Source organism: Neolamprologus brichardi, chromosome 7 (assembly GCF_056152115.1).
Source record: "Neolamprologus brichardi isolate AB-2024 chromosome 7, ASM5615211v1, whole genome shotgun sequence".
Classification (NCBI taxonomy): Eukaryota; Metazoa; Chordata; class Actinopteri; order Cichliformes; family Cichlidae; genus Neolamprologus; species Neolamprologus brichardi.
In genome coordinates, this window is record NC_142110.1 from 67,497,182 (window position 1) to 67,522,597 (window position 25,416).

General features: G+C 42.1%; 1 protein-coding gene across 5 annotated transcripts; it reads right to left on the reverse strand.

The window, feature by feature from the left end:
• Positions 1-1,245: 1,245 nt before the first annotated feature.
• On the reverse strand, positions 1,246-23,878 carry chka (choline kinase alpha). 5 transcript variants are annotated; one of them, XM_087844213.1, is made up of 13 exons: positions 23,409-23,545; positions 22,267-22,375; positions 21,874-21,934; positions 20,824-20,877; positions 13,331-13,444; positions 11,151-11,284; positions 10,398-10,502; positions 10,141-10,199; positions 9,965-10,052; positions 7,255-7,363; positions 7,076-7,182; positions 6,916-6,997; positions 1,246-4,371 (listed from the first exon to the last, which is right to left on the reverse strand). In XM_087844213.1, the coding sequence occupies exons 2-13, from the start codon at positions 22,281-22,283 to the stop codon at positions 4,312-4,314; spliced, it is 990 nt and encodes a 329-aa protein (XP_087700339.1). In that variant the 5' UTR covers positions 22,284-22,375; positions 23,409-23,545; the 3' UTR covers positions 1,246-4,311. The 5 variants fall into 5 exon arrangements, with proteins under 5 accessions (XP_087700339.1, XP_087700336.1, XP_087700335.1 ...); XM_087844210.1 differs by lacking the exon at positions 21,874-21,934 and having other exon boundaries at positions 13,334-13,444; positions 23,409-23,878; XM_087844209.1 differs by lacking the exon at positions 21,874-21,934 and having other exon boundaries at positions 23,409-23,878.
• Positions 23,879-25,416: the final 1,538 nt, after the last annotated feature.

Consider the following 25,416-nt stretch of genomic DNA (forward strand, 5'->3'; position numbering starts at 1 on the left):
CTGACCTTACTTTGAGTTTGATTCCATAAAAAGTGACAAAAACATTAGTGTCCGTTGTGCGTGGGAAGAAAACTTCTTTTTACAGCGAAAAAAACCCCTAAACTTCCAAACAAGCAGCGAGTAGCTACGACGTAATGGGAAACTCACAGAGAAACTCGGATTCTTCCACTGACCGCTGCACACCTGCACCAGGGTAACCCTCCGCCTACCCCACTCCTGCTTTACAGGTGAAAATAGAGCAACAGGACCGCTAGTCTGTGACTTTATTTATTTTCTGCTGTGTTTTACTTGCATCTATTTGAAAGACTGAGTGTAAACACAAAAAATATTTTATTTTATGTGCTGGAATGTGCAGAAAATAGGTTTAAATGTTAAACTAATTTCTTCCAGTCAGAGAATGTTGCATATAATTAAATTTTTGCTTGATGCATAAAGTTAAAAGATTAAAACTAATAAAACAAGTTTTAAAAAGAGACTTTTCCATTTGATTACATTTTGTATGATGATTATGCAGAAAAAGTAGAATTGGGCTGAAAGATCTATCGCTTTATCACCTATTCAGGTTGTAAATCGTGTTTTTAAAAAGTAATTAATTACTTTTGAAAATAAGTAATCAGTAAAATAACATGATTACTTTTTTGGGGAAGTAATCAGTAATTAGTTACTATTACTTTTTTTGAGTAACTTGACCAACACTGATCACCATCCATAAAATGTTTAATGTGTCTCTTTACAGACTCTTCAGAAATTCACTTTTATTCATATAGCGCCAAATCACAATAAGGTAAAGACCCTACAATAAGAGAACACCCAACAATGATATGATCCCAGAATAATTAAGTTGCACTAACTTAGTTATCTTAAGTAAGCTTGACTTAGTTTTTTTGAGGCAACAAGTTTGCACAGTGTTTTTTTAAGTTTTGGGAACTAGAACTGGAATAACTTGTTTTTAACAGGAAGAAACCAGGAGAACCAGGCTCAGGGAGGGGCGGGGCATCTGCTGCGACTGTATTCACAGTATTGTGCACTTACCACAACATGACTGGACTGGAAAATTAGAACACAGTGAAGCCATTGTGATGTAATGAGGAAACAGATACTGTGTTGGTTTCCATTCAATTTGATGAATGATCACTTAACATGCACGACACCAATTTTTGGTATTTTTAACCCAGCATAACAGAGCTTCAGAGGCCAATCATATTAACCGAAACTGCGTATCCAAACAAGCACCAGAGTCAGCTGTTTTCTCATTTAACTTTTATTTGTGCAAAGCAGTAAATTTACAGCCAAAGTCATTTCTGTGTATCCAGTATAGCTGCATAGATAGCAAAGGTTATCGCTACGAGCCACGTGACAGCGTAGGTGGGGCTGCTCTTCACAGAAAACAACATCTTTATATAAAAAAGGTGGATTGAATCAACACAAAGTACATTTACAGTAACAACAGTAATGTAAAAGGTTTTCATTAGTTATAGTTATGTTTTCTATATAGTTTAGTGAATAGTGCCAAACAGAAACAGGAGTGAAGGATTTTGTTCCCCTGCAAGGGTTTAATTACAGTTGGATTAGAAGAACCAATTAAAGACTCATTTTAGTTCCTTTGGTCCAAAATGTGCATAAAACCTAAAGTAACGAGTACAGAATGTTAAATACTTGTTGTGATGTTGGTTTTTTAATATGGAATGTAAGAACACAGAAAACATCACAATACTGAGAGACAGCATGTACAGCAATGAAAGGTCAGGGCAAATTTCAACTTCAAGTAAAGATGGAGTACAAGACAAGATCGAGAAAACAGAAAAACAAGTACTGTAACGCTTTAAATTTGAATATTTATCGAGTATAATCCACAGCTCGCAGACCTTAAGTCTCATTGTATCAAAATTTCACTACACCTAAAAAAAGAAAATATAATAACTGTACAAAAGTACACCTGCATGTAAAATAAAGTCACAGTTCGTCACCTCCTAAAACTGTCCTCAAAAGTGCCACAGTAGACATTCAAACACCTCTGCATGCTTCTGCCGTCAAATGTTTAGTGTAGAGAAAAGTTTCGTTTCCCTCCACGGGGAAACGCAGCATTCGCTAGGGTCACATTTTCAGTTTGGCTGCTTCCACGGCGCCTTTGTTTAGCTGTACGACTTTCATTTGTAGAGGCACGATCACATTTTTCAAATCTGGGGTCACAGTAGATCTAACAGAAGAATCCTCGGGGATGGGACAATCACATTTTGGACTGGCTTTTGGTAAACGCCCACATCCCAACAGAGATTTTACAATCACACTTATTGATGCTGCATACAGTCTAGTTAACAAGGTCACTAAGGACAGCCATCAACCCCAACCACCAAGTCCCTTTCGACCAGTCTAGGCTTAGCTTTTGTTTTGGGCACATGTGAGGTCTAACTAATCCTCAGTGATGATCTGAAACCTCGTTTGTGTTTAACTTTAAACTAAAAAGTGTTGGGATTCAGCGAAGCGAGAATAATCGTTTTAACTGACGTGCATTAAAAACTATTTCCATTTTTTTCTTATTGCTTTTCTCCAAAACCCTCATACCGAGGGCTGGAGTCATCACCACCGCCGATGACACCTCCTTTACATTTTCAGAAACTGGATTTAGATTAGGTCTCATACATTTTAGGATTGAAAGGTATAAATCTGTTAGAAGGATTATCTTTCTACAAAAAGGTCAACGTCTACAACGGGGTGGGCTTTGATTAAACCCAACGCTGACGCCTAAGCCTAGACAGGTGGCCGACGACCTGATGGATATTAAAAGGTTAATAAAGTCGATATACTAAGAGTTGGTAACGAGGTCGAAAGCGATATCAGCAGGAGTCCTTGTGTTACATTAATAGTGTATATTGATTAGCAGGCACTGCTATGCCCATGGTACCAATTAAAGTATGAAGAGGTACAGAAATAACAGGAATGTCATTTAAAGAAAAATGATGCCCCACCACTGATTGGTATGCAACAGCAAAATACTGCAATGATGCAATTACAACTAATCAGGGTGAGGTAGAACTTAGCTGGTCTCAGGATGTCTGCATGATCTCTTTGTGCCACGATATCAAACCTCTATATCACCACCTAAAAGTAGCACCTCAGAGGGAAGCTTGGCATACACAGTGTTTGTCTGCTGCACTGCTGCATTTCTACCCTCACTCAAACAGACAGTGGCCATAATGTGCGCTTGGACGTGACTCGCATCAGTGACTCAGCTCTTGGAAACAGAGCGCTCTCGGTCTTAACTAAATGCCCCTTCAACAGCAGTCCAGTAATTTATGCAAAGTTTGACTTTGCAGCAACACGTGACCGTCAGCATCATTACTCTGGATTACGGCTACAATGATGAGGCAGCATGGCAGCAGGCACTTGGGCCAAAACACCAGTGACATCACCAACGAATCCATCACCACAATAAGGAGCCATTGTTGTGTGTTCAGTGTGAAGCTTTCTTCAATGCGGCAACAACATCTGGTTCCCAACAGACGGTTTAGCAGCCAGGCTCAATCAGACAACACAACGTGTGCAGCTGTCACAGTGATCCATAATAATAATGATAACATGAAACCACCACACCTTAGTCCCTTAAACAGTTAAGTGAAGTCACAGGACTATAAGTAAGTAAGCTACAATGTGTCCAGTTGTAAGGAAGATACCTGACGCCGACTTGTTGAGGCTACCCCAGAAAAATATTCACATGTTTATAATTCAAAATAACTGTGTTTGCCCTGGCCTGGAGATAATGTCAAACACACACAAAAAAGAAAATGAAACAAACATCAAGTGGGAAGAAAGTGGAACCTGTTAATCCATCAGCCCACCAGTAGCAGACAGAACCAGGCTACTGGGAGCTCTGGGAGAAAAGCTGAGGTTCTGATTCTTTCCCACACAGCAGACACATACTGTACATACACACTGATGCAATGCTAACACTTCTGAGCTAGCCACGCTCTCAGAACGTTCATGTTAGTGATATGGTTCAAACTGGGCCGAAACAAACGTCTGACCAGCGATGAAGGTTAGTGCGAGTCGATGTGTTTCCTCTGTTTTGTTTTGGGGGGGTTTTGGCCTTCAGTTACGCCATGTAAACTTTGAGCTGCAATGATTGTGGGGCATATTCGAAGCACCTACTAGCCACGTGATCAAGGTTTGGCTTTGGTCAACACAACACCAACAGTAGCCAGCAAATACCAGCAAGGCAGGGAGTGTAAGTAAAGCGTAGAAACTTCATCAGCCCGTGGGTCCTTGACGTTTTGGCTGAACGTGCTGTCAGAATACTGAATCATCTCGCCTCCTTTACACAGCCCAGGTCTTCTTCTGCTGGAAGTAGGCGTCAAACCTGGCCTGTGCGTACTCCTACAACACAGGTAAGCACAAATGAATATGTGGGAGCAAGGGCTTGTTTTAATTAGGGCTGCCACAAACGATTATTTTGATAGTCGACAAGTCAGATCATGCATTCATTGGACGTAAAACGTAAATCTTATTGCACCAGCAGCATCTGCTCTTATACAACTATCATTAGCTTACAGCTTTAAGTGTTTAAGGTCTGTGCTAACTAAAAATAAAGACAAGATGATAGTTTATTAAATTTTAATGACATTTGCAGATTGTTTCGGTGAAGTTTAATAAACTCCTTGCTATCTAAAATATAACAGGACACCGGAGTAAATTCTCGAGCATCTCACACTTCTGATAATCAGCTGTCTGCTTGATGTTTATTCAGCTGTGTAAAAACTATAACTTTGATCTCAGCCAAACCGATTTACTCAGGAACAAATAAAATACTAAAAAAAGCCAAACAATAACATTTTTAAGTTATCTAAGTGACTTGTATATCATGTTTAACCTGAGTAGCGAAAGACGGCGGTGGGTTTGAAAACGATTTGCCCCCGGAGCCTTGCCCCCGGCTAGCTATCGAGCTAGTGGCTAACAGACGTCTCTGAAAACGTCGGAGCGCTTTTGAAAATATGTGGTGTCTTGATAAACTGAGCAGATATTTGAGGTTTACACAGCTACATTCTCGCCTGAAAATATGTTAAACGTTTATTTTGTGACCCAGAAAGAATAATAAGAGTAATATTAAAACTAACTAGCTGCCGCCATTGTTGGAAACTGAGCTGGGCTGCGCTGCTTCTTCTTCTTCTTCGGGGTTTAACGGCAGCTGGCATCCTTGTACATGCAGTGCTGCCATCTTCTGTTTCAGTCCGTTATTACACTCTTAAATCCTACTACTTATTCCTGCGTCTTTTGTGATCTTACAAAGCTTCAAACGACGCGTCGACTATTAAATCAGTCGTCGACGATTTTGATAGTCGACGTAATCGTGGCAGCCCTAGTTTTAAGTAATAACAATAAATCCAAATGTAACCCTGTGTGCTCCGGGTTAAGCACACTAATAAAACATCAGTTCGTGTCAGTGTCTTTGCACAGTGAATTCTTCCTTCTTCTTGTTTTAGATGTTACGTCAGTTTGCTTGAAATTCACATTTGTGACTTTGCACTAATATCTGAATTAAGTGTTGAAAATGTTATTTAAAAGTCACATTGATGAGCTTTAAGTCTGGATCGTTTTATCCAGTACATATCCCAGAATCTGGGCACGCTTCGGATTTTCACCAAAGCCCTGCCAGCTGGTGTGACAGCGTCCCGCTGCATGGCAGCCCGATCTGACCCGAGGCTTTCAAAGAAGCTGAGCACAGCCAGGCAGAAGCTCAAACTCCAACCAGAGGTAACGGTAACTTCTGTCACTGTTCTTCCTGAGCAAACATATAAATTTCTTTTAACCCTTTAAGACCTACCATAGAACCAAGTCCGCCTGAGCTTATATTATATGTTTACATGCTGTGGAGCCATTTTTGGGAGCATTTCAAGTTGCTATACATCAATACAACCATTATAGCCCAGATTTTAATAATATGTCTGCATTAAGTGCATAGAAATTACATAAATTGCAAAAAAGTGCAATAAACTACAAAAAAATTGAAAATCGCTTTTGTTTTTTTAACATATATTTCTAGTTAGAGAAATTTAAGAGGCTTATCCCTCAAAACTGTAAATACAAAAAAGTTGCACAAAATAGTTTCCCACCACAGGAAATTTATTTTGAGTGTCTTCATAGTTTTATTTTTGAAATTTTTATACACTGCAGGAAAAACGAAAATAAATATTATAATGCAGATTTGCAAAAAAGCAGCATATGCATCAAAATAAACTATTTCCAGCAGTGCAATATGAGTCCTAAGCATCCCAGAAACGACACAGAAAGTCATAAAGTCAAACATAACTTTTAAAAACACCAGTATAGGCTCATGAGGCCCTGATGATAAAAAACGTCATTTCCGCAAAATGACGTCACTTCCGGTTTCGGGCAGGTCATGGCGGACTTGCAAAAGTTCGCGCTGACGTCTAATCCAACGTAGGAAGTGTTTTGATCAGCTGATCGGATCGACAAAGCGTGTTTCTGGAATATTATGTTTTTGTTGCTGCAAGTGCTTTTTATGCAGTTTTTGCAAAGCTATATGTGGAAGGAAACTGTGACCGAGGACAAGCTGATGGCATAAGATGTAAGTACAACTCCTCCGGTTTCATATGCAAAAAATTTTTTGCGCTAGCTCACGTGGTTGCAGAGCTACCGGGATTTAAAATTAGTTGCGCAAAACAGAGCGTGCCGCTCCAACCGGCTTTAAAGGGTTAATGACCACTGCGCATCTTTTTGTGACAGCAGAGGAGACGACCAGGAATGCCCTGAATTACCTGTCTCGATGTACTTTGGTTAAAATTAAATCCTCCTCTTCCCCACGTGACATTTTACCAGAGCTGAAGTTCAGATCTGTGCCCCGAACAACTTTGATATTGAGTAAAGTAAATAAGGACTCAAGTTAAGGAAGCAAAGACTCACCAGATATCCAAATTTGATGGTGGACAGCTGGGCCTGGATGATGGACCACAAGCCCCAAAAGAAGTGAGATGCCAGCGAGAACCTGCATCACAAAGACACAAAGTGTTTTCTACTTCCATTTAGCTTTTCACTGCAGCATCCTACGAGTTACTCCGCTCACCTGTTCACCTCCACGTACATCTCTTCTTTCAGCTTCATTTGGTCCTCCGTGCTCAAGCCGTCGAACCCTTGATCGGACTCGCGCAGGTAGCTCTCAATGAAGTGGAGCTACGAGGAAACATGTCATGGTCAGCAGTCCGTTAGAGAAATCGAATGAGCCCACTAACGTATTTTACACACCTGCTGGGCCTTTGAAGGGTAGTTCTGAGCGCTGACTTTAAAGAAAGGAAACTCGTCGCAGTTGTAGTCGTACATCCATTCACAGAAGTGGTTACCGACGTCGAATCCCCTGCAGGGTCAGAGAACGGACAAAGAAACACGTTTATGAGCCAGTGTTGTTTTGGTTTAGTTATAATTAAAAAGATAAGTAAATCTTCTCCCACGAGCAGTGACTGTAAAGTCGCAGTAATCCTGTGTGTGAGTCTCATTCGTCCCTCAAGTATCCCTGACTGCCGTTTCCCACACTGTTATCAGCAGCAGGACCTTCCTGTGCAGCGGGGGAGGCAGCGACCTGAGCTCGACCCTTTGTTGTCGCTTCCAGAGAGAAAAAGCAATAACCCACAGCATGTTTTGTTTTCATCTTCGTCTTCATGCCTCACAGGTCACGTGTTCTGTTCTACACGGGGAGGACTTAAAGGGGCTGAAGGGAGCTGGGAGGAGGGAGTTCTGGGTAATATGCAGTGTTTCCCAGAAATGAGCGACGCATGAAGACAGAGCGGTGCAGAAACACAAGCACAGCGTTGTATTCTCGTCTACTTCGGGTCATCATCGCCTTTCTCTGGCCTTCATCCTGTGCGCGCTCAGCAGCCTGCCAAGTTCTGCTTACATAACAGCTGCAGTTAATGTTTCAACAGATCAGGGTGGGCATGAGTTAGGACGTTCGATATAACGATATATATCAGATGACGATATAAAAACGTCTATCGTTTCATTTTACGCTGTCGTTTGTTTCGTGGTGTCGCAAAATAAACAGTTTTGATGTCACTGCAGTGGTTACATTAATTTGTTAAAGTTCTCTTTCTCTTATATGTAATATAACCACACTACAGACGGACAAGCGACTGTTTTTACACGTTGCCGTTAGCAACCACAACAGTAAAACAATGGCGTTTGTTTGTTTTGCATATTAACCTTTCACAATAAAGCTCAAGATCCTGTTGAGACTTTTCAAAATAAACTAAATCCTGTGAAAGAGTTTGCAGTGTTTACGGATGAGAAGCAAAAAAGAGTCGTCAGGTGCTAAAAAATAAACCTTAGACCAGGGGTGGGCAATCTCAGTCCATGAGGGCCGGTGTCCCTGCAGGTTTTAGATCTCACCTTGGGTCAACACACCTGAATCACATGATTCGTTCGTTACCAGGCCTCTGGAGAACTTCAGGACGTGTTGAGGAGATAATTTAGCCATTTAAATCAGCTGTGTTGGTTCGAGGACACATCTAAAACCTGCAGGGACACCGGCCCTCGTGGACTGAGATTGCCCACCCCTGTTCTAGACCATAGATCTTAGACTGGCCTTGGAGAAGCAGAGACCCGACCTTTGCAGCCAAGTGGCAGAGCTCCACGGCATCGTGAGTTTGACCCTTCATCTCATTTATGTCACCAGACAAGCCCACCTGCATGTATGTGAGGATCAGGTACCCGACCACGATATCAGACGGCGATTAATCAGAGAGCGCTCTGTCTGGGTGTCACGTAGCTGTGAATCTGTGGCGTCTATGTTCACTTAGATGATCAATGTTTTTTAAAAATGGGTGGAAATTAAATGTAATAGTAGGTAGTGCTGTTCGATATAGCGATATATATCGGGTGACGATATAAAAACGTCTATCGTTTCATTTTACGCTGTCGTTTGTTTCGTGGTGTCGCAAAATAAACTGTTTACAGCAATATTTTTGTTTTGATGTCACTGTAGTTATTATTAAAGTTCTCTCTTTCTCTTATATTTAATATAACCACACTACAGACGGTCAAGCACCTGTTTTTATGCGTTGTCATTAGCAACAACGACGGTAACAGCATCGCGTGTCCACATAAACCTTTCACAATAAAGCTCAGGATCCTGTTGAGACTTTTCAAAATAAACTAAATCATGTGAAAGAGCAGATTATTTACAGATGAGAAGTAAAAAAGACGCCAGGTGCTAAAAAATAAACCTCAGACTCAAACGTTAGAACAGGCTTTTCCCCGCAGCACGCCGTGTAATAAATACAAAGAAAACGGCGCCGTTACAACTTATGTCTAAAAATGTATCGTTTCATGCATCGGTTAAAACACTCGACTCCAGCTACATGACGCACAGCTGGAAACACTTCACGCAAGTCGAGCTGCCCGAGATTCACAGAAGTTACAGAAAATGTTACATTTTAGTGATTTATATCGTTATCAGACGATAGATGTTTTATATCGGGAGATGAGATTTTGGTCATATCGCACAGCATGAGTGTAGGAATATCACTAAAACGCAGCCATAAGCCGACTGTGGCGGTTTTTCTTCTTGTTTACGCTCTGATTCTAGTATCTTTGTTTCCCATTATAACCAGATTACAGGTTATAATCTGGTTAGCGAGCACTGAATGTGACACAGGTTGGTAGGAGATGAGTGACGGTGACGCAGCAGCGCTCGAGTCAGGCTGTGCTCGGCGCATCGGTTTCACCAAACCATTAAAAAACTGTAAACATGGAGGTGTTTTTTTCACCTTGTGTCAGTTTTTATTTCTAATATTTTTATTTCATTTGAATTGTTATTTTTAATGATGCTGATCCAGTTTATCGATCTGCTTCTTGTTTCTAATGCTACCCCTACAATAATAACAGTAATGACAGCAAAGGACTGATGCAGAAACAGCTGGGTCCCAGGTCAGATGTTACTGCAGGTGTGCTGCTCGTGTACCTGTAGTTGTAGCTGCTGTATTCAAAGTCAATGAGCATCAGCCTGTGTCTGTCTGAGCTCTGGCGGCCTTTCAGCAGCAGGATGTTTCCTGAAAGGAGCAAACGCACACAAGTTAGCACTGCTGCAACAGAGGAAACGGATGGTATGAAGGGCGACCTCGCGTCTTCAGGTTTTACCTTCCTGACAGTCGTTGTGGCAGAAGACCACGGGAGAAGGAGTGGACTTGAGCAGAGACCTGCACAAACACAAAGGCGGTCACTTCATTATAAAGTCACGGATGTTTAGAGACTCTCAGCTGTGCTTCCTTTGCCCTCTGCGCCTGTGTAGCCTCGATTTTCACGCATGTTTCCTGTGATAAACTTGCATAACAGTCAGGAAACACACTTGTGTCATGTGTGCAGTGTTTGACAGCTGCGTGTCTGCAGCAACATACCTGAGCATTTCCATCTCCTGTGGGAGGTCATAGCTGAGCAGGCGGTTGAAGCGACGCAGCTGCGACTCTCTGGTGAAGTTCAGCCTCATCACTTGGCTCAGGTACCTGATCAAAGTGTTACAGGTCACTACTTTATTTGTGTTGAAGTTACATTTAGTCAATGATAGCTTAGTTTTAAAAATAATAAACAATAGTTTTTAAAAATAATGAGAACTTTTTCTCCGATTTTTAAGCTGGTCTAAAAATGTCTTTGTGTTTTTGATATTTGCACACGTTGGCTGCTGTTTAAATTTGAGCATACAAATATGTAGATGCATGTAAGGCCCACAGTTCAGTGTACTTCATATATATATAACCACATCTGCTGTATGGGTGTAATTTTCTCTTTACAGGAAACAAAAAGAACGGCCAGATAATCTCATCACATCTGGCAGCTTCCATGTGTTTCCCAGGACAACAGTTCCCAGGTTTTCCCGTGAATCTTTTGTGGCGGGAAAATCAGCCGAGCGGCCGGACTCAGGCTTTGCTTACATAACTCAGGAGGAATACTGATAGAAAAAGACAGCGGCCTTTATCAGCACACGCCGACAAACATTGTGCAACGTAAACCTCGTAAACACTTGATGCATAAGGTTGAAGGTATTTCCACCTGCAGAAGTCGATAAGTAATCAGTGCTGTGACACGCTATCTGAGAGAACTTGAACTGTTGATGTGCTCGCTGCCTGACGCGGTGACGGGCTCGGGTGACTCACTTGTCCATGGTTCCAAACAGCCACTTTGGTTCCTTGTTGAAGGGCATCCTCATCCCGTGAAACCTGGCCATCTTCTGTGCAACCTCGGCCGAGATGCTGGAGTCGCTCAGCTCACAGGTGTCCAGTTTACGGCTCTGTCAGCAGGACATCAGAAAACTGCATGAAACCGTGATCGTTGCGGCTCTAACTGCTTAAATCACAGGTTTAGGTTCAGGTAAGTAATTTAAGCCTCTAAATTCATCACTGAGCAACCTTTGTTATCCACCTTTGTTGTCACACCTGATAGTTTTACGACTTCTCACAAACTGCATTGAGCAATTTTGAAAAGCCCCGGAGCTCAAACTGGACACGAGCTGAAGGGTTGTGTTTCCACTTGTTTTTATCCTGACTAGGGATGCACCGATACTGATACTGGTATCGGGTATCGGTGCCGATACTGTAAAATGTGTGTGTACTCATACTCGTGAAAGTTAACCGATACCATGAACCGATACTAACTTATTTCATTAATCAGAGGGTGGCTTGTCATTTCTGTTGTAGTTTTTTAGATTGGCCACTAGGGGGACATCCCGTGTTAAACAAGCACAGGGTTAGACGAGTGAGACTGGCGGCTCCAGATAAAAAAGAGAAACTGGAGGCTGCTGTAGCTAGGCTAAACAAAATGTCAGCAGTGTGGAACAGCCAACTTTAACTCAGGTTTTGGAAAAGCGATGAAAAATGTCAAGAGAAAATCCACGGGCAGTTAAAATAACAGAGGCTCTGACTCATTTTATCGCTCTGGATGACCAGCCAATGCCGGTCGTGGAAAACATAGGATTCTTCTCAGCATACTCGAGCTGCGATATGAAATTCCCAACCGCCCACACATCAGGGAGATAATGGTGTCAAAACTTTCTGAAGAGGTAAAGACAAGCAGTGTGTGCGCGATGTCAGTCCTTGGTTTAACGGCACAGTGGACTGATGATCCACGGGCAGATGAGGAGTTCGTCAATGCCGAATACTTTTATATAAATACGTAATATTTTGTTATTTCGTTTGTTTGTTTACAATATGGACACTCTGCAACAATTTAAAAGTTTATTTTATTCCAAACAGAAGTGTTTATTTATTATTCTGAAAGCTCGAGACAGTGCCAATAGTTCAGTGATATTTTGTTAAACTACAATGTGGAGACTCTGCAATAATTTAACAGAAGTGCTTATTTTTCACTTGAAATTTTTTTGTGGTAATTTTTATTAAGATTTTATTTTTTATCGGCAGAGAATAAAATAAAACCTGTCTTCCAATTCATTGTATTTGTGTGTGTGTGGTAGAAGTATGGGTTTTTGTACTCTGTATCGGCAAATACTCAGATCCAAGTATCGGTATCGTATCGGTTTGAAAAATTGGTATCGTTGCATCCCTAATCCTGACGCACACACAGTTGGGTATTCATATCATGTGTGGACATAATGCTTTTCCTAGCCTCTTACCCTAACCATGAAAAATAAATGGCTAATCCCAACTCTTACCCTAAATATAACCTAATTGTAACTAATACCACATTTTGTGTCTCAAAATGCCGTCAGACTTGTGGGGACTGGATAAGATATGAATACAAACACACACACTCTAACATTTCTTTCCTCTCAGTCCTAATCTTGAAAAATAAAGTTGTGAGTATTGGACTTCTTTGAGTGCTGCTAAACTGCTAAAAAAATCAAATAAACCACAAAGAGACTGAAAATATTTTCTCTAAAACAGATTTTTGTAAATGAAACAAAACTTTGAAACCAGGTGAAATGTATTTGGAGTTTGTTCCCAACTTCATTAAACTTATAAACTTTAGAAAAAATGAAAATAAAATGCACATTGTTTTGTAAAAAGATGTACGTCAAAATAAACTATTTCTAACAGGATACTGAGAACATCAGTACTTTGGAAGCCTTGGACAAAAATAAAGAAAGAAATACATTTCCAATTGTGTTTATTTATAAATGACATCACTTCCTGTTGCAGTTAGCTGGTGTCCATGAAAAGGTGATTTCATGCTGACAACGTGATAATGTCTATTCACCCCGTAACAGCTGATCAGATCAATAAAGCATTATATTATTATTATTATATTATTATTATATACATCATATACTATTAGTGGAAGGAAACGTGATGTGTAAGTGCAGCTCCGCACGGTGACTTACGGGGACGTACTGCTCCAGGCGGCCTTGAGGGAAAATACCGTAGAGTTTGGGTCCGAGCTCTCGCTCAGCCAAGATGGCGAACATCACGCTCTCCAGCACCATGGCCTCGGCGCCCTGAAGATACACAACAGCAACACAGTCAACATTTCAGGCAACACGGAGTTCACAGCACCTCCACCGTTAGCTCCCATCACCGCCGCAGAATAGCAAATGAGACAAAGAGCTGTTTCTGGTCACACAGGCTGAAAACGTCAACATTAGAGTGGATGAATCCTCTCCTCAGCTACTCTCAGACACAAGCAGGCTGAATTTGAAAAGGAAAAATGTTCTTTTCAGGGTTTCTGGTAGGCGGCCTGCCAAAGCTGCTTTACATGAAAATCACAGCAGAGTGAAGTGAAAGTCTGAAAGGGGCTTAGGAGGCAATCAGGTGGTGGAGGACAAGGATGGATGATTCTGAATAAGGAGAAATGTTGTGGTTAGGGTTAGTAGGGTTTGCCTGTCAAAGCGGTGAGGAGAAACACAAGAGGTAGATGAAAATCTCCAGGAAGACTTGGCTTTGCAGTTGAAGCTGCTGGAGCAGAGACAGACGGCCTTGTGTTTTCTCGTTTAATCTTAGAGACGCACAAAGCTCCCACGCCAAAACATGCAGCCCATGCATACCAGCACAGTCACGTGTCCTCAAAGACAAAACTGCGTGCTTCTGCTGGAAACCAGGCTTCTCACCAAATATGCAACAGGTTTGGAGTTAAGTCCACAGTCGGGTTTCTTACTTTTACTGGAGTTTAGTTTAAGGAAAGTCATGAACAGACCATCCATTCTATTAACCCTTACGCCCTACTTTTAAATCCCGGTAGCTCTGCAACCACGTGAGCTAGCGCAATCATTTTTTTTGCATATGAAACTGGAGGAGTTGTACTTACATCTTATGCCATCAGCTTGTCCTCGGTCACAGTTTCCTTCCACATATAGCTTTGCAAAAACGGCATAAAAAGCACTTGCAGCAACAAAAACATAATATTCCAGAAACACGCTTTGCTGATCCGATCAGCTGTTCATAACACTTCCTACGTCCATCAGCGTGAACTATCACATGTCCGCCATGACCTGCCCGAAACCGGAAGTGACGTCATTTTGCGGAAATGTAGTTTTTTACCATCAGGGCCTCATGAGCCTATACTGGTGTTTTTAAAAGTTATCTTTGACTTTATGACTTTCTGTGTGGTTTCTGGGATGCTTAGGACTCATATTGCACTGCTGGAAATAGTTTATTTTGATGCATATGCTGCTTTTTTGCAAATTTGCATTATAATATTTATTTTTGTTTTTCCTGCAGTGTATAAAAATTGGTGTATTTCAAAAATAAAACTATGAAGACACTCAAAATAAATTTCCTGTGGTGGGAAACTATTTTGTGCAACTTTTTTGTATTTACAGTTTTGAGGGATAAGCCTCTTAAATTTCTCTAACTAGAAATATATGTTAAAAAAACAAAAACGATTTTACATTTTTTTGTAGTTTATTGCACTTTTTTGCAATTTATGTAATTACTATGCACTTAATGCAGACATATTATTAAAATCTGGGCTATAATGGTTGTATTGATGTATAGCAACTTGAAATGCTCCCAAAAATGGCTCCACAGCATGTAAACATATAATATAAGCTCTGGCGGACTTGGTTCTATGGTAGGTCTTAAAGGGTTAAATCCTGTCAGGAACAACTATCATTGATTTGTGTTTACTTCTAAGATTAGGCTTAAAACTTTCCAACCAATCACAGCAGATGGCCCCGCCCCTCCCTGAGCCTGGTTCTGCTGGAGGTTTCTTCCTGTTAAAAGGGAGTTTTTCCTTCCCACTGTCGCCAAAGCGCTTGCTCATAGGAGGTCGTACGATTGTTGGGGTCTTCTCTGTGTCACTGTGAGGTCTTTACGCTAAAATATGAAGCGCCTGTGTTCTTATTTGGCACTATATGAATAAGACTGAACTGTATATCAGCTATATCAGCTTCAAACTGTTTGAAAAGTTTGGAACATGTTTATCAGCTCAGTGATTTCTAAAAAACGATTAACTTTTTCAATTTTCTTTAGTCTCTTAACTTTGAAAAATGTAAAGTCTAAATCGCTAAAGTGCCCATTTGATTTGAATAACCTCCATGTTGTGCTGCAGTTCAAGCCTTGAAATAAAAATCAGTGATATATCCATCCTCATACTGTTGAGTGAATAACCTTGAGATAAACTGCAGCAGAGACAGAGGTTTGGATCCAAACGTGCGCCTGCTTCTTTGGATAACAGCCGTGGGAATGTGTTTCATAATGAGTGCCCGACAGGAAGCCGACTCAAAGAAAACAATGCTGCCCACTCTGTGGCCTCCTAAACATTATGAATTATTACGAACCACGCTGAGACCGTCCGTCTCAAAGCAGAGCAGGACTGATCTCCCAACAAGGACGCACAACATTGGACTCCAGGTAAAATCTCTTTAGGGAATATGAGAATCTCTGCTGTGACGAAGCTGCATGCTGCCTACACATCCAGTAACCAAGGAAAATTTGACCTCACCTGACCGATTTTCTGCAGAATTTTAGCACGTTTGGTAAAACGTCGCCTTGCTCTCGAGTTATCGCGTTTACAGCTGCCTGGTGGGATCACAACAATATTCCTTCTGCCTTTTACGGCAGCTGTGTGGCTATTTTCCTGTTTTCTATCATATCTGTGCAGAAAAAAGCAGAACAAACAATGCAGCACTAACAACTTCTAATCTCTCCCTGGTTAGCATTGTTGCCCGGCTGGTGTAAAATTTGAATGTTCTCTTTCGTCGCACGGTTCAAAAACATACGTGGGCGTTCGCTTTTGGTGAGCTGGCAGAGCCTGTGGTTGTGTATATCACTGGTTGTCAGTCGGGTGTGGCGTCCTCTGATCCTGTGATGGTGTCTCGAGGCACTCAAACTGGTTTGTGAACCACATCAATGATTGTTCTCTTTGTTGCTAACATCCACAGTTAGCCACCAACAACAGTGGCAACCTATTTACAGTAACTGTCAGCACTGCATGAATTCTGGGATCATTAGCAGCTTAAACGTTTATTGACCTGGTTTAGGGAACGTCTGAACTTTGCATAAATACATTTAAAGCAAACTGTTATTTCCTTTTTTCACGGTTATTTCAGTCGATTATTAATAGCACAGATATTCTTCTGCCTACATCCAGATACTTCTGTCTACGTACCGTTATGCAGTACACTGTGTACTTATGTGGTGCATGAATTCTGACAGGGCTGCGGTTTTCTAAACTGCAAACAGCAAGTTGCTGATTTACTGCGGTTGATTGTTGTGCAAGACGCAGCATGTTCTGAATGTTTAAAACCACAACGTCACACTCAGTTCTTCCTGCAGTGAAGACGACAGCGTTGCTATAATAAATGCGACCGTGCGTGATGTCAGTGCCTGAAAATATCCGCCGTTAGCTTGTTAGCTAGCGCTGGCAGTGCTGACTCCTCTCATCCCACCATTAAACCAAAATGCGAGGCGGTTTAGATGATTCCTGACCCATATGGGTGCATCATACAGGTACCCGTGGTGCTCTTCATGCTCTACTTGCTAGTATGAACACAATGGGTGCACAGAGCGATGGAAGTGAACACGTTAGCGCCCTCTCCCGACCGCAGAGCAGCTCGTTCACGTTTATTCCCCTGCTGTTCGCTCAGCGAATGCTCCCTGTGCTTACATAACGTCTTATCTGCAGAGCTGATCGCAGGCATTATTATCCACATTATCATAATCATCTTGACACAAACGCTGGCAGATAACGAGGCCTCAGAGCGATCACGCTGTGCTGAAAAATAAAGGTGCTCATGTAAAATATTGACTTTGAAGCTCATTAGAATTGTGCAAACTGTTGTTGCCTAAATGCTCTGTTTCCATTTATGTTTGCACCTTCAAAACATTGATTTACTGCACAAAGAAATGAGGGATGACTCAAAACTATAATTTCACTTATGAAAAAAAGTAAAATGCAAACGTCTTTGTACCTCATGGCAACTTTTTTAGTAAAGCTTTGTGTTTTAATGTGCGAGTTTTTGACAGCATTTAAAGTCCACTGGTCCAAACTGGAGTTTTTGGCACTACTGAGCTGGTAGAAGCTGAGCTGATAAAGTGAAAGCATACTAGTTAAGTGAATGCACTGGTCCATTTCTGTTTGATGGCTCTTTAGAGGTTGCTGCATCAGCCCACGCGGTGAGCGTGGTCGGCATCGATGGTCTCGCAGCCTGCAGTCCTCCCTCGACCTCACTTTCACTTCCTCTGATCTATTCCAAATGCCAGTGTCTGTTTTACATGCATGTTTGACTTGCTTCCTCTCCCACAGGTTTGTTAATTATCAACCAGTGTTAGCCGTAACCCCGGCTCGCAGCTCGGACACAGAATCGAAACATTCCTGATGAAAAACTCCTGACACGGCATCGTCTGTGCTGCTGTCCGAGGAACATTCGGTCTAACGTGCGCTCTGTTCCTGGTGAATATTTGATTACGACTGAATCCAAGTTGTTATGCCAGTCATGTACCGGTGCTGCGTCTCTGCTCAGAGGTATTTAGCGGGCTGGCCTTGGAGCAGGTGCACTGTGAGCTTCAGACAGCTGCTGCTCTAACCTCAATACTTATCCACTCTGCTACGAGTGTAAGACGATGGATTAATGAAGGTAATAAAAGCACATTATCTAAGAGAACAGATCAAACTGAACTCCCTTTGAGTAACTTAAGTGTTCCTCCTCCGAGTACTAAGTGATGATCACAACGCTAACCCTGACCTTGACATATTAAACTAATCTGCCAACGGCTAATTAGATTAAAAAAATTCACATTTTTACCCAAAATATCTGTTTTGGTTTTCTCCAAAATATAAGCTAAGGACCGAGGTTACTGTTACCACCTGTGACAACTTAAGATCTCAGAGAAATACAGGAGGAAAGGGGCGGCACAAGCCTTCATCGCTAAAAATGGCCAACGCTTTTATATCAAGCTACATCAGGGTTTGTAGCCTAACTGTGTCACTGTGTCGTCTCCACCTGGATGTAAACTCCAGCTACACCAGCTCTGCTGTGACGACTGAAACATCCAAGGATTCAAGTCTGCATCATCCTTTCTAATCCAAATGGGATTTACGTTGACACACTGCATTGTTAGGGAAGGCGGATCTAGGCGAGGTTATCTGAAGACACTCGCAGTCCAGCGATTAGAGAAGATTAGAGAAGTGGAGCTGAGGGGGAGGAGCTGCCATCTGTATGGAAAGATACTTGAGTGGAAACAATGGCTAACTTACTGATGACCTAATCTCAGTCCCATGACAGAGAGCTGTGATTCAGCTTTGTAACGTGAAGGTCAAAGGGCGTCACATGATGCCGCGTGGGTACAGACCTTTATGAGTCAGTGCGTTTAAGGCTCGGCACACTGCCTGCAGTGATACTGGTGTTGTGCTGGTTATCTATCACTAAAATTAGTCTTTTTATGAGGCTTGCGTAACGCAAACTTCCTTCACTTGTGCATTTCAGCATTTTATCTTCCTGTCTGCACATTAAGAACACTACAGCCTGTCAGCACGCAGCTAATTACCCTGAACATGCTTTTAGCAGGTTTACAATACACGTATTATAAAATGTACAGCAGCGAATAAATGCGAATAAACAGATCTGAAAATAAGTTGACTATAGAATGAGATGGAAATAGTAAAATAATACCAGTTTACCTCAGACGCACAGCTACTTACATGTAGTCCCAACTCTGCCAACAAGAGCTCAACTGACCCTGAAATATGGACGAAATCCTGAGCTTCAGCTCCTCAACCGAACCATGAAATCCTCCCCACTCATGCCTTCTCCTGAGAATTGGACCAACCCAGAATCTCCATGTCTTCTTTTTCTTGTGAGGAAACATCGGCACCTGCTCATCGTCGCTTCATGTCGACTTAATTTGTTTTAGGACAAGGAGTGCGTATATGTTACATCACAGGTTGGCATCCAAAAAGTTTAGAGGACTGCGAGGGAAGGTAACACAAGACATCCTTCAAAGCAATCATCAAAGCAGCACCTCTTTAAGCCATTGTGACCTTTGTGCGGGGCTGCAGTGATTTTAGGCCGTGTACTCCATAAACCCTCCACTCCATTTGGGGTCAATAACGATAACCTGCATCACTGCTGGCCGGCTGACGCCACATAAGCCAACAAAGACATTCAGAACAGTTTATTGTAACATTGTAACATCTAAAGGCTTTTTTGAATGAACCTTTATCACGTTAACACGCACGCCTGCAGTCGTAGATGTAACTCTAGCTACTTAAATACCTCATCTCCTTTTTGTGTTTTGCATGTTGTGTTTGCAGTGTTAAGGTGCAGTATCACCAACTATGAGGTTAGTGTCAATCAGACATTTTTCATATGTGTACCACTAACATGACATCAGTGCTTTAGTTTTTTAATTTCTCGCTAAATTAAAATTGAAATAAAACTTTTTTGTTGTCTGTTTTGCTTTTTAACCTTTGATCTAGACGGCTGTTCTGTTTTCTGTTTTGAAGATATACACGATCGACCTGGGCGGCTGTGGTGGCTGAGCAGAAAGGCCAAAGTATCCTGATGATTTTCTCTAAATGCGTTCACCAAAGAGTGCACTTTGAGTTCTCGAGTTAAAAACTGCTGTAAACGAACCAAAACATTTACCTTTGCTGGAGAATAATGGGACTAAATGATCTTTGTGGTGCACAGAGGCAGCAAATTCAGCTGCAATGTCATAAAATAACAATTATTGTTAAAAAAATGCACAAATCATGTTAATTACATTTGTATCATTAATGTGTCAGTTTAATGTGAGATCAAAGAGTCAACAGAAGAACATTGCAAAACTCCAAACGGTGGTAACATTACACATTTAATAAAGACGTGTTCACACCAACTGCAGAGAAAAAGTCTATGCAAATATGCGACTGTGAGAGTCTTCTGGAAGCAAATACATCCACGAGGGCTGTTTAAACTGCAGGTCACGCGCACGAGCGTGTAAACATGGGGAATAATGTCACGTCTTTATGCTGAAAGGGCCTCGTTTCAGAAACTGGAAGGTGTTACCGTTCAAATGACCAAATGAGTGAAAATGTGGACCTAACCTGTGAACCTAAGAGGTTAATGACCAGCTACAGTTTATGTCTCCTGGGTGTCTGTGCTTTGGTTTAGGTGTTAAAAGACAAAATCAGAAATTGAACGGAAGAAAAAAGTAACAATTTAGGTTTTAAATTAACTGGCTACAAGTATTCGGCCGTTCCTGTGAATCCCCCCAAAGCCCCGCCCAGAAACCTGGCGGATCCTCTTCAGGCTCAGCGTGAGTTAGAGAGGAATTTAGGGGAGGAGAACAAATCTTCTGAGAAATCAGTGAGACGGGGGAGGGGGGCACACACATGTGAGTCGAGTGTTGCTGTGGACGTACACTCTGAGTAGAGAAACTGTCGTCTGTTACTTACTTGCAAGTGATTTTCTTTGTTTGACTCTCGAGAATCCCCTTTATTACAGGACATCTATCAACAAGAGAAAAAGGGAAGAACTATCCATGAATACATGCCGCCAAGCCGCCCGTCAACATCAAAGCTGTGCCTGCGGTGCAGACAGTACAGTATGAGCTCAAACACACACCGAGTCTTTTGGATGCCACAGTGCAGAACTGTTCAGGCAGCGGCCCTCAGACTGAAGGCAGGAGGATATCTGCACTTTTACTGAGAGTTGCAGGTTTCTGCTCATCAGCATCACATAACTTTATTGCTCAGAAACAGTCTCCAGTGCAGTTACGCTCGGTTTAATCATTAGTAGCTGTGCACTCAGACAAAGGCACTCGTCCCCTAATCATATTAGCTTTTTGATTAGACATCATTAATTCCTCCTGCGGCACGGCGGAGACGACCGCAGTTACCTCGGTTAAAGGACTCTGTGATGCGGTGCGCTCGTACATCCCTGGCAATAAAAGCTAACTGCTTACGTGCTCATTAGCAAGTACACAGAGTTAATGCTTAATGCAGGTCTCCTGCTAATGCACTCTCAGCTGCAAATGCCAAATTTAGTGGCTGAATCTCAGTTGTTGTGTTCTGATGCCAGCAGGCGATTAGAATATGCTGTGCAAACATCTCGCTGGCCTTGAACTCTTACCACGCCGATGTGGCGAGTGCCAGCAGCTAAGCGCTATCGTCAGAGTGGATCTGCTGATGAGTCTGACATCATGAACTCTGGACTCAGCGGCCACGTCATGCAAAGAGATTATTTTTTCCAAAAAAAGCACCTGATGGGCAGCAGAAATCTGATCTATCTGATCTGAGCCGTGGACGTGCCATCATCAGGTCCGCCGTTTGTCCACTAGCTTGAAAATGAAGCTGACTTCTTAATGATTAAGAATCACAAGACAGGGATTTAGAGCAGGAAAAGGACAGGCAGGAGGACTTTGTTCTCCTTCCTAGCGGCTGAGCTACATGAGTGTGTGTTACATCTTTGTATTAGGCTGAGACTTCATAGATCTCATACTGTACCGTGTTTTTGGGTGGGTTCACCTGGGAACAAGAGCGCCCAAGGCACGCTCCTTTGGGAAGCCTACGGCAAAGAACACATGCATGTACAGCCATGGGGGTACATCACCATGTACAACAATGGCTAACACGCACACAAACACACATACATGAAGGCATAACTGCATGCATACACTAATATAAGCATGTGACACACATTCACACATTCACTTTCACTCGTCTATTTTGTTGTTTATCTGTAACACTTTTACATGTCTGCTCTTATTTGCGTGTGTGAGTAAAAAGCAGTAACTGCAGACTAAAAACTACAGAGGGGGAACTACTTCCTTACGTCCTCGTGGCGACTCTGGGTTACTTTTTGCACAGTAAAACACTGACATGTGATGTGGCTCCCACCTGCAGGATGGCCCCATAGAGGCGCAGCAGGACGCTCCTCGGCTCGTCCCCAACACAGTTCAGGCTGTCGGGGAGGCTGCACAGAAAGAGCTTGTTGCTCAGACCACCCCTGGAACACAGACAGACAGCGAATATGATATTGATATTTGCGTGCGTGAAGAAAAACACCAAAACTAGCAGCTCTGTAGAGGTTTAACGTGTGCCTAACAATAAAAAGATCCCAGGAGGACACACTGCTCTCTTTTCCACAGAAGTTTTCCTCTTGAATAAGGGCGGTACTTAAAATAGTATTTAGGAGCCAATCAAGTAAAGTGGACCAGATCCCATTCAATTCAATTCAATTTTATTTATATAGCGCCAAATCACAACAAAAGTTGCCTCAAGGCGCTTCATAGATACAGAGAAAAACCCAACAATCATATGACCCCCTATGAGCAGCACTTTGGCGACAGTGGGAAGGAAAAACTCCCTTTTAACAGGAAGAAACCTCCATTAAATCTAACATTTTACACTTCATGTAACAAAACTACAGTTTTACATGTAATTAAATGATTTAAAGTCAGCATTTTCTTTTTTTTAGAGTGAGCACGATCTCTTTTACCACTGCTTCTCTAACCACGGTGCTCCACAAGGCTCAGTCCTGGGTCCATTAATGTTTCCTTTTTAATGTTTTCATTATATTTCTCATCGCTGTTAAAAGTTCTTGCTTACAAAACTTTTACCAAAGAAAAGTGCTGCTTAAAAAAAGGCGGACTTTTTTAAGTTTAAACATTTGTACACTTTTAAGTAAAAACTATCTGCAATAAAACTCATTAAATAATCACAACACTGATGCCAGAGAGGTTTAACAGTAATGACTGAAATGAGTTTTTCTCTTTTCTGAGTGTAGACCAATTTGATTTTTTTTCTTTTGAGTGGGAGGTAGGCTCCCACTTGCTATCACCTACATCACCCGACTGCATACATACAGACTGCACTATAGCAGCAGATTCTGACACAGGAACATGAAATGAGCTCTGCTGTTTCGACCACTCTGGGTCACATGGCTCTTGTGAGATGATCTCATCATACGGTTTACAGAGAAACACATCGGATGGTGAAAATAAACAGAAATAACGGTTCATATAACGGATCATCCGCACCTGATGATGGTGATCTGGAACAGGTCCTCGGCCAGGCTCTTCCAGGCTCCGTGCAGGAACTCCCTGCACCACAGATAAGCCCTCCTCCGGGTGTCTGGGTCGGGCTGGTCGGAGCAGACCAGCTCGTCACAGTCCTCCTCGGTGTCTGGCTGGACCTGCAGGGCGTTCTCGGTCACCAGCAGGCCCAGCGACATGGAGGGGGAAGAAGAAACCCCGTTGATGAATTTGGTTTTCATTTTTTCGACAGTAAGACAGGAAGTAGGCGAACGCGGGCCCCCTCCGGTGCGTGTGTCGCAGACGGATATATTTCAGTTGTTTCTCTCGGTGTGGAGCCCGCAGTGCGGCAGGTTTCTGCTCTTTAACTCTTTTTTAACAATAATAATAACAGTAACGATGAAAATAATCGTACGAGCTTCGCAAATGATGGAGACAAGCTAGATGCGTCTGACCGCGCGCAGGGAATGAATCGTACTGAGAGACGCGCGCGCAGCATCTCGGAGGGGCATACAAGGAGGGGAGGGAGGGGTCACATGACACGCCCCTTCTCGTCTCTGATTGGATGGCTGTGACACAGCCCCGCAGGACCAAAACAAACCCTGCGGTGCGTGCAGGGAGTGTCGGACAGAGAGAGCAATCCTCAAGTCCGGGAAAACAAGACCCGCTACGTCAAACATAAGGCCCGGGGGCCAGAAAGACGCCATCCGGCATGGTTATGGGAAATGTGAATGAGGGCATAAATTTTGGACTTTTAACTGTATTTTCTGGTTTAAAATGTTTTAAAGCATTTGCTACATTCATACTACATTATTACTCCATTAGGAAAAACAAGTGAATGAGAAACTTTGGGGTGGGCATGGTGCTCAAAAAGACAAAGGATAATAACATTTAACAAAAACATTGTTAAAAACTGGTGATAAGCTACCAGAACCTTTTTGGCAAATTTTTTTTTGCAGTTGTTTTGAAATTTTAAACTTCTTGTTCTTTTACTAAGACATCTCAGGTTTTAAATGTGTAGTTAAACTTCGTTACACTGACACAAAAGGAGAGTTTCACTGGTTACAGTACATGAAACTGAATTGGTCTGGCTGTAGTTGTGTTTGACATTCCTGTATTATACTGAAGTTTAAAGAGTACAGGCCCGCTGTGAAGCCTCTTTAGCTTGCTGTTTTCTAGAAGAAGGTACAAGAGCATAAAAAGGAGGACCAGCAGATTAAAAAAAACAGCTTCTCCCATGGGCCATCAGGCCCAGCATAAACTCTGCCGATCCCTGTGCAACATGTACTTTAGGTGGAAAGTGCAATAATTAAAATACCTCTCTTATATCCATATAATGTATTCCACTTCCACTGTAAAAGCTGCTATCATTAGAATTATTAGCTGTTATTTATGACAGCATAAAACATATTTGTTATTACTCTTTTATTCTAATAGTATGATTTTTTTTAGTAGATGATGTGCCCTATCTAGCTACCTAGGGGTAGCTACAGCCACCCCACAAAAAGATCTAAAAATAACCACAAAGAGGTTGGAAACTACCTCAAAGAGATAAAGGGACTCAAACCAACCAGAAGATTCACAAAACTACCACAAAGAAATGCAATTCCACTACAAAGAGACACAAAATGACCTAAAGATGATCACAAACGTGAGTCACCACAAAGATACTCACAGTGGCCAGAAGGAGACAAAGACAGAGGTCAGAGTTATTACAGTTTATTATTTTAGAAATAATGGTTTCTCTTGGTTTTAATTGTTGATGTATTAGTTAGCTGAAATGTTTGGGGTTTTTTTTTTCCACATTTGTCTTTAGTTTAGGTTTATTTAACTATAATAACCGTGGTCCAGGTAGGCCATCAGTGGATCTTAGTGCTCGGCCTCAGGCTGACAGCCTCCTACACATCCCAGTAGCTATCCCACGTAAGTGTGCTATTACAGCTGCTTTAACCTGCCCACACTTGCTGTGCACCACTTTGCAATCCACGCTCCACCCACCCCAGCAACTCTGAGC

Excerpts from the sequence above, each read along its gene's own strand:
- chka (XM_087844209.1), bottom strand. The coding sequence starts at position 23,644 with ATGAAAACCAAATTCATCAACGGGGTTTCTTCTTCCCCCTCCATGTCG. Across the intron at positions 22,376-23,408 it reads TTCCAGATCACCATCATCAG|GGGTGGTCTGAGCAACAAGC; the intron begins GTGCGGATGATC and ends TCTGTGTTCCAG. Across the intron at positions 13,445-20,823 it reads ACAAAGAAAATCACTTGCAA|GGCGCCGAGGCCATGGTGCT; the intron begins GTAAGTAACAGA and ends GTGTATCTTCAG.